Raw genomic sequence first — 17,304 nt, 5'->3', positions numbered from 1 at the left:
TCAGCTCTGAGTCAGAACCCTCTGTGTGCACTACCTGCTGCAGGATGCCATCCACAGTGTCACAGAAATGCAACACTCCCCTCAGCCTTCGCAATGTGCTTGGAGCGGGGATCAAACCCACATCCTCCTGACTCAGGGGGGTGGGCTGCGAGGAACGCAGGGAAAATAAAGGCCATTTGGCCACGTTGTCCCACATTCTGCTGCCCAAAAGCAGTGAACGCTGGGCCCATTAGAAACTTCAAGGCCGAGACTAATGGGTCAGGGTCTCGAAAGAGGTGGAACATAGCTGGGGTAAATGGAATCGAGGTATGCATGATCGAATTGAATAGAGTAACACATTTGAAAAGCTGAGTAGCTATAACTGCAACTAATTGTTGCTTCACCTGAAGGGCATTTGAACAGAAGTTTTATTATCTTGTCTTTTTTTCTAATTTACTCACAGGATTGGGCATCTCCACCCATTGCTCATCCATAATTGCCCAGAGGGCACTTGAGAGTCAACCATCACATTTTCACCCATCTCATTCTGCTCATCCTTGTGTAACAGAAGATTGGTTTAAAATCCTAAAATTTGCCCAAGATTGTCCCCTTTGTATTACTGAGGCGTAATGTTTAGAAATAAACAGCAAACGATCATTATTTGTTTCACTAACTTGAATACATTGAAATGGTGTGGCAGATTTAATAAAACTTACTGTATTTACTTTTAAAGGCAACACAATATTGCTGTGGGTCTGGAGTCATGTGTAGGATAGACCAGGTAAGGATAGCAGATTGCCCTCCCTAAAAGGCATTAGTGAACAAGAGGGGTTTTTTTCAACAATGGGCATCTTTAGACCCTTAATTCCAGATTCTTTGTTGAATTCAAATTCCATGGCAGGACTTGAACCCAGGTCCCCAGAACATTGGCTGAGTTTCTGAATTAATGGCCTAGCAATAACACCACTAGGCCATCGCTTTGAAGAGACCATCAGCTCTGAAGAGAGGTTTGATAGACTGAGGTAGCGCTGAGGAGGCTGGGCGGGTTTCTGATTGAGTTGTACAAAGTTCTGAGGGGCATAGAGAGGGAGAAATCATTCCCCTAACTGGAGTGGTCAATAACCGGGGTGGGGGGGAAACAGTGTTAACGTAAGAAGCTGGACATTCAGAGGGGATTAAAGGAAACATCTTTTCTCGCCCAGACTTCGATAAGTATCTGGAACTCATTGCTGAGAGATGGAAACCCTCGAGATGTTGAAGAATTATTTAGATGAACAGTTGAAATGCCAAGGCATATAAGGCTACAGGTCAAGGGTCAGAAAAATAAGGAATAAGGACACGCCCCTGTCTACGTCAATCGAGCTGAAGTGGAGAGGGTCGAGAGAATCAAGTTCCTAGGAATGGCGACCACCAACAATCAGTCCCGGTCCATCCATGTTGATGTGACGGTCAAGAAGGCACTACAACACCTCTTCTTCCTGAGGAGGCTAAGGAAATTCAGCATGTCCGGAATGACTCTTTTACAGATTCTCCATAGAAAGCCTTCTATCCGGCTTGGTGCGGCAACTGGTCTGCCCGGAACCATAAGAAATTACCGAGAGTTGTGAACGCAGCCCAGTCTATCACCCAAACCAATCTTCCATCCATTGACTCCACCTACACTTCCAATTGCCTCAGGAAGGCAGCCAACATCATCAAAGACCCATCCCATTCACCTCCAGTTATAATCTCTTCCCAACCTCTTCCATCAGGCAGAAGATACAAAAACGTAACCACACATACCAACAGGTTCAAGGACAGCTTCTTCCCCACTGTTACTGGACTTTTGAATGGGCCTCTCAGATTTCAAATCTAATGTTGATCTCGCTCTCTGTACACCTTCTTTGCAGCCGTAACTTTGTAGTCTTCACTCTGTTCAACCACCCTATGATCTTTGGGTCTTTGTATGTTTTAGTGTGCCTGCACTGCACATCAGAGGAACAGGAGTGTTGACGCTTCGGGCATAAGCCCTTGATCAGGAATAAGGCTTGTGGGTCGGACGGGTTGAGAGATAAATGGGAGGGGGTTGGGGTTGGGGGGGAAGGTAGCTGAGAATATGATAAGTAGATAGGGGTGGGGGGGGCGAGGGTCAGAGAGGAGGGTGGGGGACGAAGGTGATAGGTCGGAGAGGAGGGTGGAGCGGATAGGTGGGAAGGAAGATGGACAGGTCAAGAAGGCGGTGTCTAGTTGGAAGTTTGGGACTGGGATAATGTGGGGGGAAGGGGAAATCAGGAAACTGGTGAAATTCACATTGATCCCGTGTGGTTACAGGGTCCCAAGGTTGAAGATGAGACATTCTTCCTCCAGGCGTCGGGTGGTTAGGGTTTCGCGATGGAGGAGGCCCAGGATTCTACATAGTGTATGCACCAGCAAGTATATATACAGAGGAACCTCTATTATCCGAACAATATGGTTGGGAGTATTGCATTTGGATAATCAAAATTTGGATAATTAGCCAGGCATCGGGACCTTGCCAGATATTCCAAAATTTGGATAATTGAGGTTCCTCTGTATATAGAAACACACTCAGAGATGATGCCACCATACACTGCCACAGAAAACACAATGATATCCAAAGATTAAAATTATAACCTTTCTGACCTGATACAGAGGAGACAACTGTGCTGGATTGAATACCATTACAACACAGTTCAATTCATACTTTTCATACTAGTCACCTCTGTCCTTTCCAGGAAGTCCATCGTAAGATTGAGAAGTAATTCCATTCTGACCACAACCACAATGACCTGCATTTGAATAGTGCCTTCGGTGACATCAAAAATGTTCAAAATGCATTGCTGGAATGACACCCAGCAAGTTTGGACTCTGAGCCACAGCAGTAGGTATCAGGAAAGGATTGCACAAGCATCGTCAAAGAGTCTGAGCCTAAGGAGTAGGATAATATTCATCGAGTCATCCAGCATGGAAACAGACCCTTCAGTCCAACTAGTCCAAGTCAACCATAATCCCAAACTAAACTAGTCCCACCTGCCTGCACTTGGCCCATATCCCTCCAAACATTGCTTATTCGTGAACTTATCCAAATGTCTTTAAAACATTGTAACGTTCCCCGCATCCACCACTTCCTCTGTGTAAAAAAACTTGCCCCGCATGACTTTTTACAATTTTTCTACTCTCACCTTAAAAATATGCCCCCAGTCTTGAAATCCCCCCACACAGGGAGAAGACACCTTCCGTTTACCTTACCTGTACCCCTCATGGTTGTATAAACTTTATAAAGTCACCCATCGCTCAACTTCCTATGCTCCAGTGAAAAAAGTCCCAGCTTAACCAGCCTCTCCTTATAACACAAACCCTCCATACCTGGCAGTACGCTGATAAATCTCTTCTCCAGCTTCATAATGTCCTTTCTATAACCGGGCGACCAGAACAGGACACAGTCTCCAGTACAGGCTGCACCAAGGTCCTGTACAACCTCAACGTTGTACATCCCAACTCCTTGACGCAGAGTTCTGAGCAATGAAAGCAAGTGTGCTAAATGCCTTCTGAAAATATCCTGACAACATGTGAAAGGGAGAGAGAGAGAGAGAGAAAGACATAGAGAAGTTAGGGAATGAATTAGGGCCATCAGTGATGAAAACGATGGAATGTGCAAGAGACCGCACGTTGAGGTGTCCAGAGATCTTAAACAGTTGTGAGGTCATAGGGAGGAGAAGACAGAAAAGGGTTAGGCAGAGGGAATATTGCGTGCAATTCTGGTCTCCTTCCTATTGGAAAGGTGTTGTGGAACTTGAAAGGGTTCAGAAAAGATTTACAAGGATGTTGCCAGGGTTGGAGAATTTGAGCTATAGGGAGACGCTGAACAGGCTGGGGCTGTTTTCCCTGGAGCGTCGGAGGCTGAGGGGTGACCTTATAGAGGTTTACAAAATCATGAGGGGCATGGGTAGGGTAAATAGGCAAAACCTTTTCGCTGGGGTGGGGGAGTCCAGAACTAGAGGGCATAGGTTTAGGGTGAGAGGGGAAAGATGTAAAAGAGACCTAAGGGGCAACGTTTTCACACAGAGGGTGGTACATGTATGGAATGAGCTGCCAGAGGATGTGGTGGAGGCTGGCGCAATTGTAACATTTAAAAGGCATTTGGATGGGTATATGAATGGGAAGGGCCGGGTGCTGGCAGGTGGGACTAGATTGAGTTTGAGATATCTGGTTGGCATGGACGGGTTGGACCGAAGGGTCTGTTTCCATGCTGTACATCTCTATGACTCTATGACTCTCGGAGCAGTCAAAAGGTAACTAAAGCTGAAATGCAGCCAGCCTGGGAGCCCCTGCAGGAGGCTGAGTGCAGCAACGATGGGTGAGTCAGATGTAAGAGCTGAGAACACTGACAGCAGAGTTTCGGATGAGCTACAATGATGAGTAGTCAGAAGGTGATGTCATTCCCATGAAACCAAAAAGGTTAAAAGTACAGGTTTCACTCTGCATGGCTGGAGGTGGGACAATCAGAGCTAAAAATAAAAGGCTTATTCTTCTTTGATCTTCACCCTCCCACTGAAACTGAGCCTGAAGGGTGTTACTTTAAACAGTCTGTTCAGGCATGTGGCAGCCCACAACTGGGACTTCGGGCTCAGAGGTAGGAACACTGCCACTGCACCAAAAAGGGCCCTTCAAGCCAATTCATAGGTCAATCATTTATCCCTCTTCTCAGAAGATTTCCACCAATAGTTTCCGACTGACCTGCCCAAACCACAAAACTTAAAAGCTTCCTGGTAGTTATATATTTCAGGAATTGCTTTGCGGTACACTTCGAGGATTCGATTAGATTCCCTATAGTGTGGAAACAGGCTCTTTGGCCCAACCAGTCCACACCGACCCTCCGAAGAGTAACTCACCCGTGACTCACCTAACTCTATGGGCAATTTAGCATGGCCAATTCCCCTGGCCTGCACATCTTTGTGACTGTGGGAGGAAACTGGAGCAGACATGGGGAGAACGTGCAAACTTCACACAGACAGTCGCCCAAGGCTGGAATCGAACCTGGGACCCTGGTGCTGTGAGGCAGCAGTGCTAACCACTGAGCCACCGTGCCACTCCTTTGGGGGGGTTCTTAGATTACATTACATTACATTACTTACAGTGTGGAAACAGGCCCTTCGGCCCAACAAGTCCACACCGACCCGCCGAAGCGCAACCCACCCATACCCCTACATTTACCCCTTACCTAACACTACGGGCAATTTAGCATGGCAAATTCACCTAACCTGCACATCTTTGGACAGTGGGAGGAAACCGGAGCACCCGGAGGAAACCCACGCAGACACGGGGAGAACGTGCAAACTCCACACAGTCAGTCGCCTGAGTCGGGAATTGAACCCGGGTCTCTGGCACTGTGAGGCAGCAGTGCTAACCACTGTGCCACCGTGCCACCCGCAAGCACCCAGACAATTGTCTAAATTGTTCATGCTAAATTGACCCATGCTAAATTGTCCTCCAGACAATCAGAAAGGTCAACTGAGAGACAGCGGAGAGGGTGTGGATGAAACAAAAAAATATTATGAGGATGGGGACCAACACTGAGGGTCAATACTTATCAGGAAAGATAAAACAAGCTAGGTCTCCTTACCCCAGGAGATTGAAGGTTGAGGTGGATCTGATAGAAATGAAATGCACATAAAGAGGATAATGGGAGAGGCCAGAAGTAGAGGCCATATTTATAACAGTCAATAAATCCAATGGGGAATACAGGAGTAACCTCCTTGTCCAGAGAGTGGTGAGAATGTAGTATTCTCTATCACCAGAAGGAATTGTGGTGAATAGCTGAGCTCAGAACACACTAGTAAAACAGCAAGGGTCAATTGAAATAATAGAACTTCTTAATCAGGTCACATGTAGATTTCTTTTTGAAATACTCGTCACGATTTATTTCTTCAAAAAAGTACCTTGGTGACATGAGGAAATGACTACGTTAGTAATAGTAGAACATAGAACAGTACAGGCCTTTCGGCCCTCGATGTTGTATCAGCCTTTTATCCCACTCTAAGATCTGACTAACCCACATGCCCGTCATTGTTCTATCTTCCAGGTGGCCATCAAAGAGTCGCTTAGATGTTCCCTAATGTATCTGACTCTACTACCAGTGCCGGCAGCACATTCCACACACCCACCACACTCTGTGTAAGACGTACACGGAGTGAACTCAGCTTCAGTCTGCATTGGCCTTAACGATGGTCTCAACTTTGCCTTTTACACCATACCCTTGAAGAAAGTAAGATGTGCGCCACTTCACCCAGACTCAATTGTCTACACTGGCTGGACTGGCTGAATGTTCCGAGCGTTAGAGGAGGCCACTTGATACAACTTGTCTGTCAGGCTCTGAGAGGAACTTTTGAATCAGACTCACTGCTTTCACACTGACTTTATATGCTCTACTTTCACATCAGCAAGAGCATGCATTTATCCAGTGCTGTTATTGTGGAGAAGAGGCTTCACGTGAGTGACGTCAATAAATATTTGTCATGGACGCAATAGGAAGATGACAACTCTGGTGAAAAGAAGTCATTTTTAAGAAGCATCTTAATAGAAGGAGAAAAACAAATTGGAGAGTTTTAATAAGGGTATTCCAGAGAACCAAGGTGGAGTGGAAATATCACTGAGCTGCTAATTTAAATATGCAGGAAAATACTCTGTGAAGCAGAGGCATTTAGTTTTTAAAAATCTTGAATTGAAAACAATTCTCAGGAGTGGTAATCAGGGAACGCATTCATTGTCAGTAAAGGCAATCCTGGTTCAATAATAGCCTCCGGGTAGGAAATCGGTTGTCTTTAGTTGCTGTGAATGCGCAAGTCCACACAGTACCAGGGCTGGCATGGAGTCAAACACATGACAACGCTGGAGAAGCTCTATAAGGTCACCCCTCAGCCTCTGACGCTCCAGGGAAAACAGCCCCAGCCTGTTCAGCCTCTCCCTATAGCTCAAAGCCTCCATCCCTGGCAACATCCTTGTAAATCTTTTTTGAACCCTTTCACGTTTCACAACATGTTTCTGACAGGAAGGAGACCAGAATTGCACGCAAAATACAATCTGAAGAAGGGTCGCTAGACTTGCAATATTAACTCTGTTTCTCTCTCTGCAGATTCAGTCAGACCCTCTGAGCATCTCCAGCAATTTCTAACAGACACTGCGTGGTCAGGTTCTGGTATTATGAAACCTGGAGGATGTAAAGTGGAAAATGAGGCGTTGTTCCTTAAGCTTGCTTCAGGCTTTGTTGGAACTTTGCAACAGACCCAAAACTGAAATTTAGCATGAGAGCATGGTTATTTATTGAAATGATAAGCAACTGGGAGACCAGGCTCATGCTTATGGGCAGAGTGGTGGTGTTCCACAAAGTGGGTACCCAGCCTGCATTTAGTCTTGCCAACATAAAGGAGACTGCGTTGTAAGCAACGAATATGGGACACCAGACTGAAAAAAGATTGAACGATTGTGAATGCCAAGGATAGAATGGCAAGGATGAGGCTTTTTCGTGGGGTGGAGGGGTCAATCACTCAGAGACACAGGTGTGGGGAGTCGGGGGGGGGGGGTTTAAAAGAGATGTGCGAGGCAGGTTTTTCACACAAAGGGTGATAAGTGTCTGCAACGTGCTGCAGGTGGAAACAGACACAATAGCAGTGTTCAAGAGGCACCTGGATGAATACATGGATAGGAAGGGAATAGAGGGATATGGATCCTGTAAGTGAAGACAGTTTTAGTATGGAAGGGCAAAATGTGTCAGGGCAGGAGGGCCGAAGGGCCTGTTCCTCTGCTGAATCTTTGTTGTTTGTTCTAAGTGCACGTAAAATGCTGCTTCAACTGGAAGGTATATCAGGGAGAGGGGATGATTCCTTGATTGGCCTCTGGAATAGCAGAAAGTGAGGACTGCAAATGCTGGAGATCAGAGCTAAAAAAATGTGTTGCTGGAAAAGTGCAGCCAGGTCAGGCAGCATCCAAGGAGCAGGAGAATCGACATTTCGGGCATAAGGCCTTCTTCAGGGCTTATTCCTGAAGAAGGACTCATGCCCGAAACGTCGATTCTCCTGCTCCTTGGATGCTGCCTAACCTGCTGTGCTTTTCCAGCAACACATTTTTCAGCTCTGGAATAGCAGAGCAAGGCAGTCAGTTCAAGGCCAATTAGGGGGCGAGAAATAACTTTTTTTTGTTTTAAAATATCTTTATATGTATACAATGTCACAAAGGCAGTTCGGTTTTGTACAGTAGCATATCAAGGAAACAAACAAAACATTGGAGTTTGACTAATGGCCAGAGACCACATCCCAGACAGAACAGATGAGAAAGCTCACCAGAGAGGCACAAGTCAGTCTCTAGCAGTCACGGTGCTCCACTTCCTGCTTTCAGATGCCGGGCAAAAGGAAGAAGTCACACGACACCTGGTTATAGTCCAACAGGTTTATTTGAAATCACACTAGCTTTCGGAGCACAGCCGCCCCCCCCATTAGAGTAAGGCACACAGACATACACTCTCCCTCTCACACACACACACACACACATAAATCTATGGAGTGAATCATTTCACCCAAGATGGTTTGTTTATTTGCAGATGCGTTCTACTTTGTTCAAAGACACACACAATTTGTAGTCACAGCCAGTCAAGGTGGCACCTTATAAATTCCAGCTTTCGAAATAACACCAGCCTGATTCCAGGTTGAAACCCCCGAGGCCCCACGCCTACAATTCAGAGTCTGACCTGAGATGTCACCTTTTGCATATTCCTTCATGACTGCACAGCACTGACCTTAACTTTCTAAACAATTTCCGCTCTGTCGAACACTCTTGGTCACCTGCGGAGACTTATTATCTGACACCCCACCCACATCGGTTGTATGATCATTTAATCCCTCCGCCTGTGGGCTCTCTCTCTCTCAGTGCACCTGAAGGAGGGACAGCGCTTGTGTGATTCCGAATAAACCTGCTGGGCTGTAACCTGGCGTCGTCAGATTTCTGACTCTGTCCACCTTCAGATGCAGTAGACCGCTTCCTCCCCAGGATTCATCTCCCACCCCCAAATCACACCTTCCAATCAGAACGGAGGGGAGGTGGGGCTTGGAACGGCCACTAGCCAATCAGGTTCTCGGGGAAAGAGGTTCTGCTCGCCCTGGAGTTGCAGTGAGTTGTAAGTGAGCAGTACACACAGGGAGAGCTGGGGACAGACAGAGAGCTGTGGGTGTGCAGTAGACAGACAGAGAGCTGTGGGTGTGCAGTAGACAGACAGAGAGCTGTGGGTGTGCAGTAGACAGCGGGGGACAGGCAGAGAGCTGTGGGTGTACAGTAGACAGACAGAGAGCTGTGGGTGTGCAGTAGACAGACAGAGAGCTGTGGGTGTGCAGTAGACAGCGGGGGACAGGCAGAGAGCTGTGGGTGTGCAGTAGACAGAGCGGGGGACAGGCAGAGAGCTGTGGGTGTGCAGTAGACAGAGCGGGGGACAGGCAGAGAGCTGTGGGTGTGCAGTAGACAGAGCGGGGGACAGGCAGAGAGCTGTGGGTGTATAGTGGACAGGCAGAGAACTGTGGGTGTACAGTAGACAGAGCGGGGGACAGACAGAGAGCTGTGGGTGTACAGTGGACAGACAGAGAGCTGTGGGTGTGCAGTAGACAGAGCGGGGGACAGACAGAGAGCTGTGGGTGTACAGTGGACAGACAGAGAGTTGTGGGTGTACAGTAGACAGAGCGGGGGACAGACAGAGAGCTGTGGGTGTGCAGTGGACAGACAGAGAGCTGTGGGTGTGCAGTGGACAGACAGAGAGCTGTGGGTGTACAGTAGACAGAGCGGGGGACAGACAGAGAGCTGTGGGTGTACAGTAGACAGAGAGCTGTGGGTGTACAGTAGACAGACAGAGAGCTGTGGGTGTGCAGTGGATAGACAGAGAGCTGTGGGTGTACAGTAGACAGAGCGTGGGACAGAGAGAGCTGTGGGTGTGCAGTAGACAGACAGAGAGCTGTGGGTGTGCAGTGGACAGAGTGGGGGACAGACAGAGAGCTGTGGGTGTATAGTAGACAGAGCGGGGGACAGACAGAGAGCTGTGGGTGTATAGTAGACAGAGCGGGGGACAGACAGAAAGCTGTGGGTGTGCAGTGGACAGACAGAGAGCTGTGGGTGTACAGTAGACAGAGCGGGGAGAGTTGCTTTCTCCTTGTGTCTCCGGTTGAGTGAGGGATGCGCTCTCCCCACTCTCTCCCTCTCACCCTGCAGCACCATCCCCCGGCAGGACAACCCTACAGCCTGAGCAGCCGGAGGAGCACCGACCCGGAGATCTTCACCTTCGAGCCGATCCCGGAGCACAAACCCAACCACAGGGGCAAGAGGCGGTCACTGAAGGTGCTCTATCCGCTCTACCAGGTCAGAACCCGAGCTGTTGCTGAAGCCATGTCCTTCAGACTGTTCGCTGTTTCACAGGCACGGGGTGGAAGGGTGGGGAAGCTGCCGCTTGACTCAATAGCCGCATGTTGCATTTATGTAGCGCCTTCAGAGTAACCAAGCAGATGCGCCAAGCCATGAGAGAACGCAATGGGTAACCTGACTAAAGGCTGCTGAAAGGGTTGTGGGAATGCCTTGGAAGAAGGATTGGAGAGGATTATGAGGAAATTCCAATGCTGTCACATTCGAGGCACACCCAGCCAAGTGGTTCAACTTGGGGGGGGGGGGGGGGGGGAAGAGATGGACACCAGGCCAGCATTAGGGGAGTGCCCCGATGTGAGTGGGTTTCGCAGTTGGAGGAGATGGTGGCTCGATGTGTTAGCACTGCTACCTCACAACGCCAGAGACCTGGGTTCGGTTCTATACCTCGGGTGACTGTCTGTGTGGAGCTTGAATGGAATTTATTGCCTCATGTACCGAGGCACAGTGAAAAGCTTTATCTTGGGAGCAATACAGGCAGATCACAGAGTTAAGTAAATAATAGGTCAACAGCAGCAAAAACAAAAACACAGATATAGGCGAATGTTGAGAGTTTGTGAGATCATTCCGTATTCTAACAACAGGAGGGTAGAAACTGTTTCGAAACCGGCTGTGCATGTGTTCAGGCTTCTGTACCTTCTCCCCGATGGTAGAGGTTGTAGAAAAACATTGCCAGGGTGGGATAGATCTTTGAGAATGCTGGCAGCCTTTCCCTGACAGCAGGCCTGGTAGGTGGAGTCTGTAGATGGGAGGTTGGCCTTTGTGATTGTCCGGGCCGAGTTCACCACACTCTGTAACCATCTCCAATCTTGAATGGTACAGTTGCCGTACCAGGTACTGAGACATCCAGACAGGATGCTCTTGATGGCCCACCTGTAAAAGTTGGTAAGGGTATTCACCATCATGCCAAATTCCCTCAGCTGCCTGAGGAAGAAGAGACATTGTTGGGCCTTTGTAACCAGTGGGTCCACATGAAGAGTCCAAGAAAGCTTGTTGTGGATGACCACTCCCAGGAGGTTGATACTCTCCACTCGTTCCACCTCTGTACTGTTAATGTGTAGGGGGGCGCATGATTCTTTCCCCATGCCTACATGGGTTTGACTCTTCCTTTGGCACGGTGGCACAGTGGTTAGCACTGCTGCCTCACAGCGCCTGAGACCCGGGTTCAATTCCCGCCTCAGGCGACTGACTGTGTGGAGTTTGCACATTCTCCCCGTGTCTGCGTGGGTTTCCTCCGGGTGCTCCGGTTTCCTCCCACAGTCACAAAAGATGTGCAGGGTCAGGTGAACTGGCCAAGCTAAATTGCCCGTAGTGTTAGGTAAGGGGTAAATGTAGGGGTATGGGTGGGTTTCGCTTCGGCGGGTCGGTGTGGACTTGTTGGGCCGAAGGGCCTGTTTCCACACTGTAATGTAATCTAAAATCTAATCCACTCCCCCCCCCCCCCCCACCACCGACGCTCAGTAGCAGCAGTGTGTGCTATCTATAAGACATACTGCAGAATTTCACAGGGTTTCTTAGACAGCACCTTCCAAACCTATGACCAATTCCATCTAGAAAAGGGCAAAAGTAGCAGATGCCATCCCCTGCAAGTTCCCCTCCAAGCCACTCACTATCCTGATTAGGAAAATACATCGCTGTTCCTTTACTGTCACTGGGACAAAATCCTGGAATTCCTTCTCTAACAGCTGCGTGCTCCTACAGCAGATGAGCTACAGCGGTTCAAGAAGGCAGCTCACCACGAACTTCTCAAGGTGATGGGTGATAATTGCTGGGCCAGCCAGTGACACCCGCACCCACGACTGAATATTTTAAAACAGAAAGGTGAAAACTGATGTTCATTTTGAGCACCCGTAGCTGAATGGGTGGGATGGGAAACCAAGTTTCTCTCCAATCCTGTCACTTGGGTTAAGATTAATACTGGGGCAATCAGGTCCAATGCCAAATTAACCGAAAGTTTCTGCGGAAAGCTGGTACCAGCCCAACACTCTTGCTTTGCATTCTCGAGGTGTTCTTGATCCTACCTAGCCATTAACCAGCTCTCTCCCTTCCTTTGGTTTCACAGTCTCGGAAATCCCTTCCCACCAAGAAGGACATGGCTAAGAGGCTGTACCTGCTGCTGCTGTCCATTGTAATCCTGCAGGTGTACAGCGCTACCGAGCCTGGGGAAGAGGAGGCCAGTCCCATCTCGGAGGCACAGCAGCTGGAGACCAGCAGCGAAGAAGCGTCCCCGCCCACTCAGCCGGTTTTCACGTTGGATTCGGCTGCTGTCTGCATCCTGACGGTCCCAGGAGGAACTGCAGACAACACCACGGTCCGTACTGTTTGACGTGCACCCACCGGTTGGAAAGCGTGCAGTGGTAACCGTCTCTCTTCCCTCCTGTCACTGAGTCAACAGCTTGCCTGGTCACCCTCCCTCTGCAGCCTGATCCCTGGCCCACACCAAAGACTTGACCATTCTTCCCCAAGTGGGCACATCAGTAGGGGGCTGGGGGCAAACTCAGGTGGCTCCCTCCACCGCCAGCATCCAGATGTGACTGGCACGCCACACTGCGCTTCCCCTGTTGGCGCAGTGGTAGTGTCCCTAACTTCGGGCCAGAAGGACCAGGTTCGAGTTCCAACTCCTTCAGATACGTGTCACAACGTGTCCGAACACCTTGATTCTATAATAATTTTGCAACCTGCTCCTCGCCGGGTGAGTGGGTGAATTCCAACAGCTAACAAATCCAAGTAATAATGAGGAATGCAGTTCTTCAATCTGATGCCTGTGAAGTATTTGGGGTATCTTTAACTTAATTGCCCTCGCTGTTTCTGCAGCACTTTATTCTTGGTTCGCAAGAACTTTAATCAGATTGGCTTTGGGGGGGGGGAGATATCCACCCTCTAACGATGTATGTTTAATAGAATGACGTCTCATCTGCAATTAACACACTGCTTGTGGAGGGACGTTCTCATTAGCTGAATAGTAACCTGTTTGAAACCTCCACTGGATCATGGGAGAAATACGAGTCAAGGCAGAGTTCTATGTAAAAAGATCAGAGGTCACCTCCCCGGACCTTGTTAATCTCAATTCCACCCCTCTGGCCAGTGCCCGTGACCATCCAGTGGCAGATAAGCAAATGTCTTCACGTCTGACTTCCAAGTATTTCTGGTGAGATGGGTTGACGACGATCTGAAACTAGGTGAAATCTTTCTTGATGATATGTCTCCTCAGACAGAAACTAAATGTTTCTGGTATCAATCAGGATGATGATTCTTCCCACAGCATTGCGGTTTGCTGGTAGAATACTGGACTTTAATAGGATTAGTCCTAATGTTCCACTTCAGTATTGTGATACGGGAAAGAAAACGATGGAATTTTTATGACACGGAGGACTTGTAATTGGTTCATTGAAGTGATTTAATTTATTTTGCTACTTTGTCATATTTAATATAGTGTATTTTATTGAATGGCCTATTTATTGTCTTTAAGTTTGAATTTTACGTATAAATAAATGATGCAAATTTTGCTCACTTGTTTGGCTTCAAACTGGATTTTAAAAGTCCTTTTTTAGTGAGTGGAGATGTGGCGATCTGAAAGTTGGCGATCCAAAATGCACTGTCACTCTCTAACTCAAGATTCTAATGGTCTGAATGAAATAACATTCCAATATTTGCAAACTACTCTTGTCACCTATATTTCTTTCCTTACCCTCACACTATCACCTACCTGTGGTAGTGCTTATATCCCCCCTCCCCAAGCACCCATGTTGTGTGTATGCAGGTGTGAGACACACTGAAAGACAACAAGGTGTACAAATCTTTATTCAATTCCCACCACCAGGAAGAAAGGAAACATCCAAGTGGCCAGTGACAAGCAGTGCCCTTCCCAGAGGGCATTGCTGCATGATCAAACAGTGATGGGGAGGGTGGGGATTAAATTAAAATAGAGTGGGGGGGGGGTGAAATAATACACTCCACTCCCTGTGGTGCCCACCTCTCCCTGAACAACTCCAGGGTGTTGGTGGTCACCGCGTGCTCCTTTTCCAGAGACACCCAGGCTCTAACGTAACCGCGGAAGAGGGGCAGGCAGTTGGCCCTAAAGACCCCCTCCGCAGCCCGCTGCCTGGACCTGTTGATGGCCAGTTTGGCCAGGCCCATGAGGAGATCCTTTGGCCTGCCCTCCCTCATCTGCACCGGGTGCAGGAAGATCAGGAGCGTGGGACTGAAGTGCAGCCAAAAACAGAGAAGGAGGTTTTTAAGAAAATCAAAAAGGGAGTGCAAGCGCCCACACCCAATATATACATGGTCCACGGACTCCACAGAACAAGCAGTTGGGCCGGGAGTCCATGAACCACCGCAATCTGCGGTTGCAGGGGACTGTCGTATGCAGCACCCTCCATCTCCTACTCTACTTGGACTTGTCCGTTTCAATCTTTTTTGACCAGCCCTGATGAACCTCCCCTTTTTTGTGGCAAACAATGTCTTTGTGACTTAAAATTGTCCCTTTTTTTTCACTGTTATTGAAACTTCTAAGAAGAAAAGAAGAATCCATTCTCCTTCCACTCTTTAATCCAAGCTTTGTTTCTTCCTGAGATACCCACTGAGAATGCTGGAGAAACTCAGCAAATCTAGCAACCTCTGAAGAGGGAAAAACACATTAATGTTTCGAGGCCGGTATGACTCCTTTTTTTCAGAGTTCAAGTTTCATTCGCTTCCCTTTTCACTTTATCCCTAATTTGGCACTCGGCCCACAGCATTGCGGTTTGCTGACAGAATTCTGGACTTTAATAGGATTAGTCCTAATGTTCCACTTCAGTATTGTGATACGGGGAACAAAATGATGGAATTTTTATGACAAGGAAGACTTGTAATTGGTTCATTGAAGTGATTTAATTTATTTTGCTGCATTGTCATATTTAATATAGTGTATTTTATTGGATGGCATATTTATTGTATTTAGATTTGAATTCTACATATAAATAAATGATACAAATGTTGCTCACTTCTTTGGCTTCAAACTGTATTTTAAAAAAATCCTTTTTAAGTGAGTAGGGATGTGGAGATCTGAAAGTTGGCGATCCAAAATGCACTGCCACTCTCCGACTCAAGATTCCGATGGTCTGAATGAAATAACATTCAGATATTTGCAAACTACCCTATATTTTTTTCTTTACTGGCACAGTCCGGTTTGAGCTCTGTGCTGCTTATAATCAGGTTGAAGGTTTATCGAGTCAGACAGTACGCAAACAGACCCTTCAGTCCAACCCGTCCATGCTCACCAGGTTTCCCAAACTGAATGCTTCCAATTTGCCTGCGCTTGGTCCATATCCCTCTTAAAACTTCTGCATTTACATTTCTGTTCAAACGTCTTAAATGTTGTAACTGTACCAGCCCCCACCACTTCCTCTGGCAGCTCATTCCATACACACACCACCCTCTGTGTGAAAAAGTAGCTCCTCCGACCCCTTTTTAAATCTTTCCCCTCTCATCTTAAACCTATGCCCCTTTTAGCCTTGGATCACCCTAATCTCAGAAAGAGACCTTTGCTATTCACTTTGCCCATGCCCTTCATGGTTTTATAGGAATAGGAGGATAGAGCAGATGAATGCTTGGCTGAGGAGCTGGTGTATGGGAGAAGAATTCACATTTTTGGATTATTGGAATCTCTTTTGGGGTAGAAGTGACCTGTACAAGAAGGACTGATTGCACCTAAATTGGAAGGGGACTAATATACTGGCAGGGAGATTTGCTAGAACTGCTTGGGAGGATTTAAACTAGTAAGGTGGGGGGGTGGGACCCAGGGAGATAGTGAGGAAAGAGATCGATCTGAGACGGGTACAGCTGAGAACAGAAGTGAGTCAAACAGTCAGGGCAGGTAGGGACAAGGTAGGACTAATAAATTAAACTGCATTTATTTCAATGCAAGGGGCCTAACAGGGAAGGCAGATGAACTCATGGCATGGTTAGGAACATGGGACTGGGATATCATAGCAATTACAGAAACATGGCTCAGGGATGAACAGGACTGGCAGCTTAATGTTCCAGGATATAAATGCTACAGGAAGGATAGAAAGGGAGGCAAGAGAGGAGGGGGAGTGGCATTTTCGATAAGGGATAGCATTACAGCTGTGCTGAGGGAGGATATTCCCGGAGAGATAATCCAGGGAAGTTATTTGGGTGGAGCTGAGAAATAAGAAAGGGATTGTATTGGGGTTGTATTATAGACCCCCCAATAGTCAGAGGGAAATTGAGAAATAAACTTGTAAGGAGATCTCAGCTATCTGTGAGAATAATAGGGTAGTTACGGTAGGGGATTTTAACTTTCCAAACATCGACTGGGACTGCCATAGTGTTAAAGGTTTAGATGGAGAGGAATTTCTTAAGTGTGTCCAAGACAATTTTCTGATTCAGTATGTGGATGTACCTACTAGAGAAGGTGCAAAACTTGACCTACTCTTGGGAAATAAGGCAGGGCAGGTGACTGAGGTGTCAGTTGGGGAGCACTTTGGGGCCAGAGACCATAATTCTATTCGTTTTAAAATAGTGATGGAAAAGGATAGACCAGATCTAAAAGTTGAAGTTCTAAATTGGAGAAAGGCCAATTTTGACGGTATTAGGCAAGAACTTTTGAAAGCTGATTGGAGGCAGATGTTCACAGGTAAAGGGACGGCTGGAAAATGGGAAGCCTTCAGAAATGAGATAACAAGAATCCAGAGAAAGTATTTTCCTGTCAGGGTGAAAGGGAAGGCTGGTAGGTATAGGGAATGCTGGATGACTAAAGAAATTGAGGGTTTGGTTAAGAAAAAGAAGGAAGCATATGTCAGATACAGACAGGATAGATCAAGTGAATCCTGGGAAGAGTATAAAGGCAGTAGGAGTTTACTTTAGAGGGAAATCAGGAGG

The 17,304-nt window shown here is 47.4% G+C and overlaps 1 protein-coding gene across 1 annotated transcript; it reads left to right on the top strand.

Annotated features, from left to right (window-relative positions):
* Positions 1-8,450: 8,450 nt before the first annotated feature.
* On the top strand, positions 8,451-15,403 carry LOC122541338 (radiation-inducible immediate-early gene IEX-1-like). Its single transcript, XM_087979477.1, has 2 exons — positions 8,451-10,365; positions 12,485-15,403. Exons 1-2 carry the CDS (start codon positions 10,183-10,185, stop codon positions 12,746-12,748), a joined length of 447 nt encoding a protein of 148 aa, XP_087835603.1. The 5' UTR covers positions 8,451-10,182; the 3' UTR covers positions 12,749-15,403.
* Positions 15,404-17,304: the final 1,901 nt, after the last annotated feature.

This window comes from Chiloscyllium plagiosum, unplaced genomic scaffold, assembly GCF_037043375.1.
Source record: "Chiloscyllium plagiosum isolate Xiang-an unplaced genomic scaffold, Cpla_swu_hap1 HiC_scaffold_35, whole genome shotgun sequence".
Classification (NCBI taxonomy): Eukaryota; Metazoa; Chordata; class Chondrichthyes; order Orectolobiformes; family Hemiscylliidae; genus Chiloscyllium; species Chiloscyllium plagiosum.
The sequence above is the reverse complement of the archived record's forward strand: the minus strand, read 5'-3'. Positions and strand labels throughout refer to the sequence as shown.

Excerpts from the sequence above, each read along its gene's own strand:
- LOC122541338 (XM_087979477.1), top strand. The coding sequence starts at position 10,183 with ATGCGCTCTCCCCACTCTCTCCCTCTCACCCTGCAGCACCATCCCCCG. Across the intron at positions 10,366-12,484 it reads TGCTCTATCCGCTCTACCAG|TCTCGGAAATCCCTTCCCAC; the intron begins GTCAGAACCCGA and ends TTGGTTTCACAG.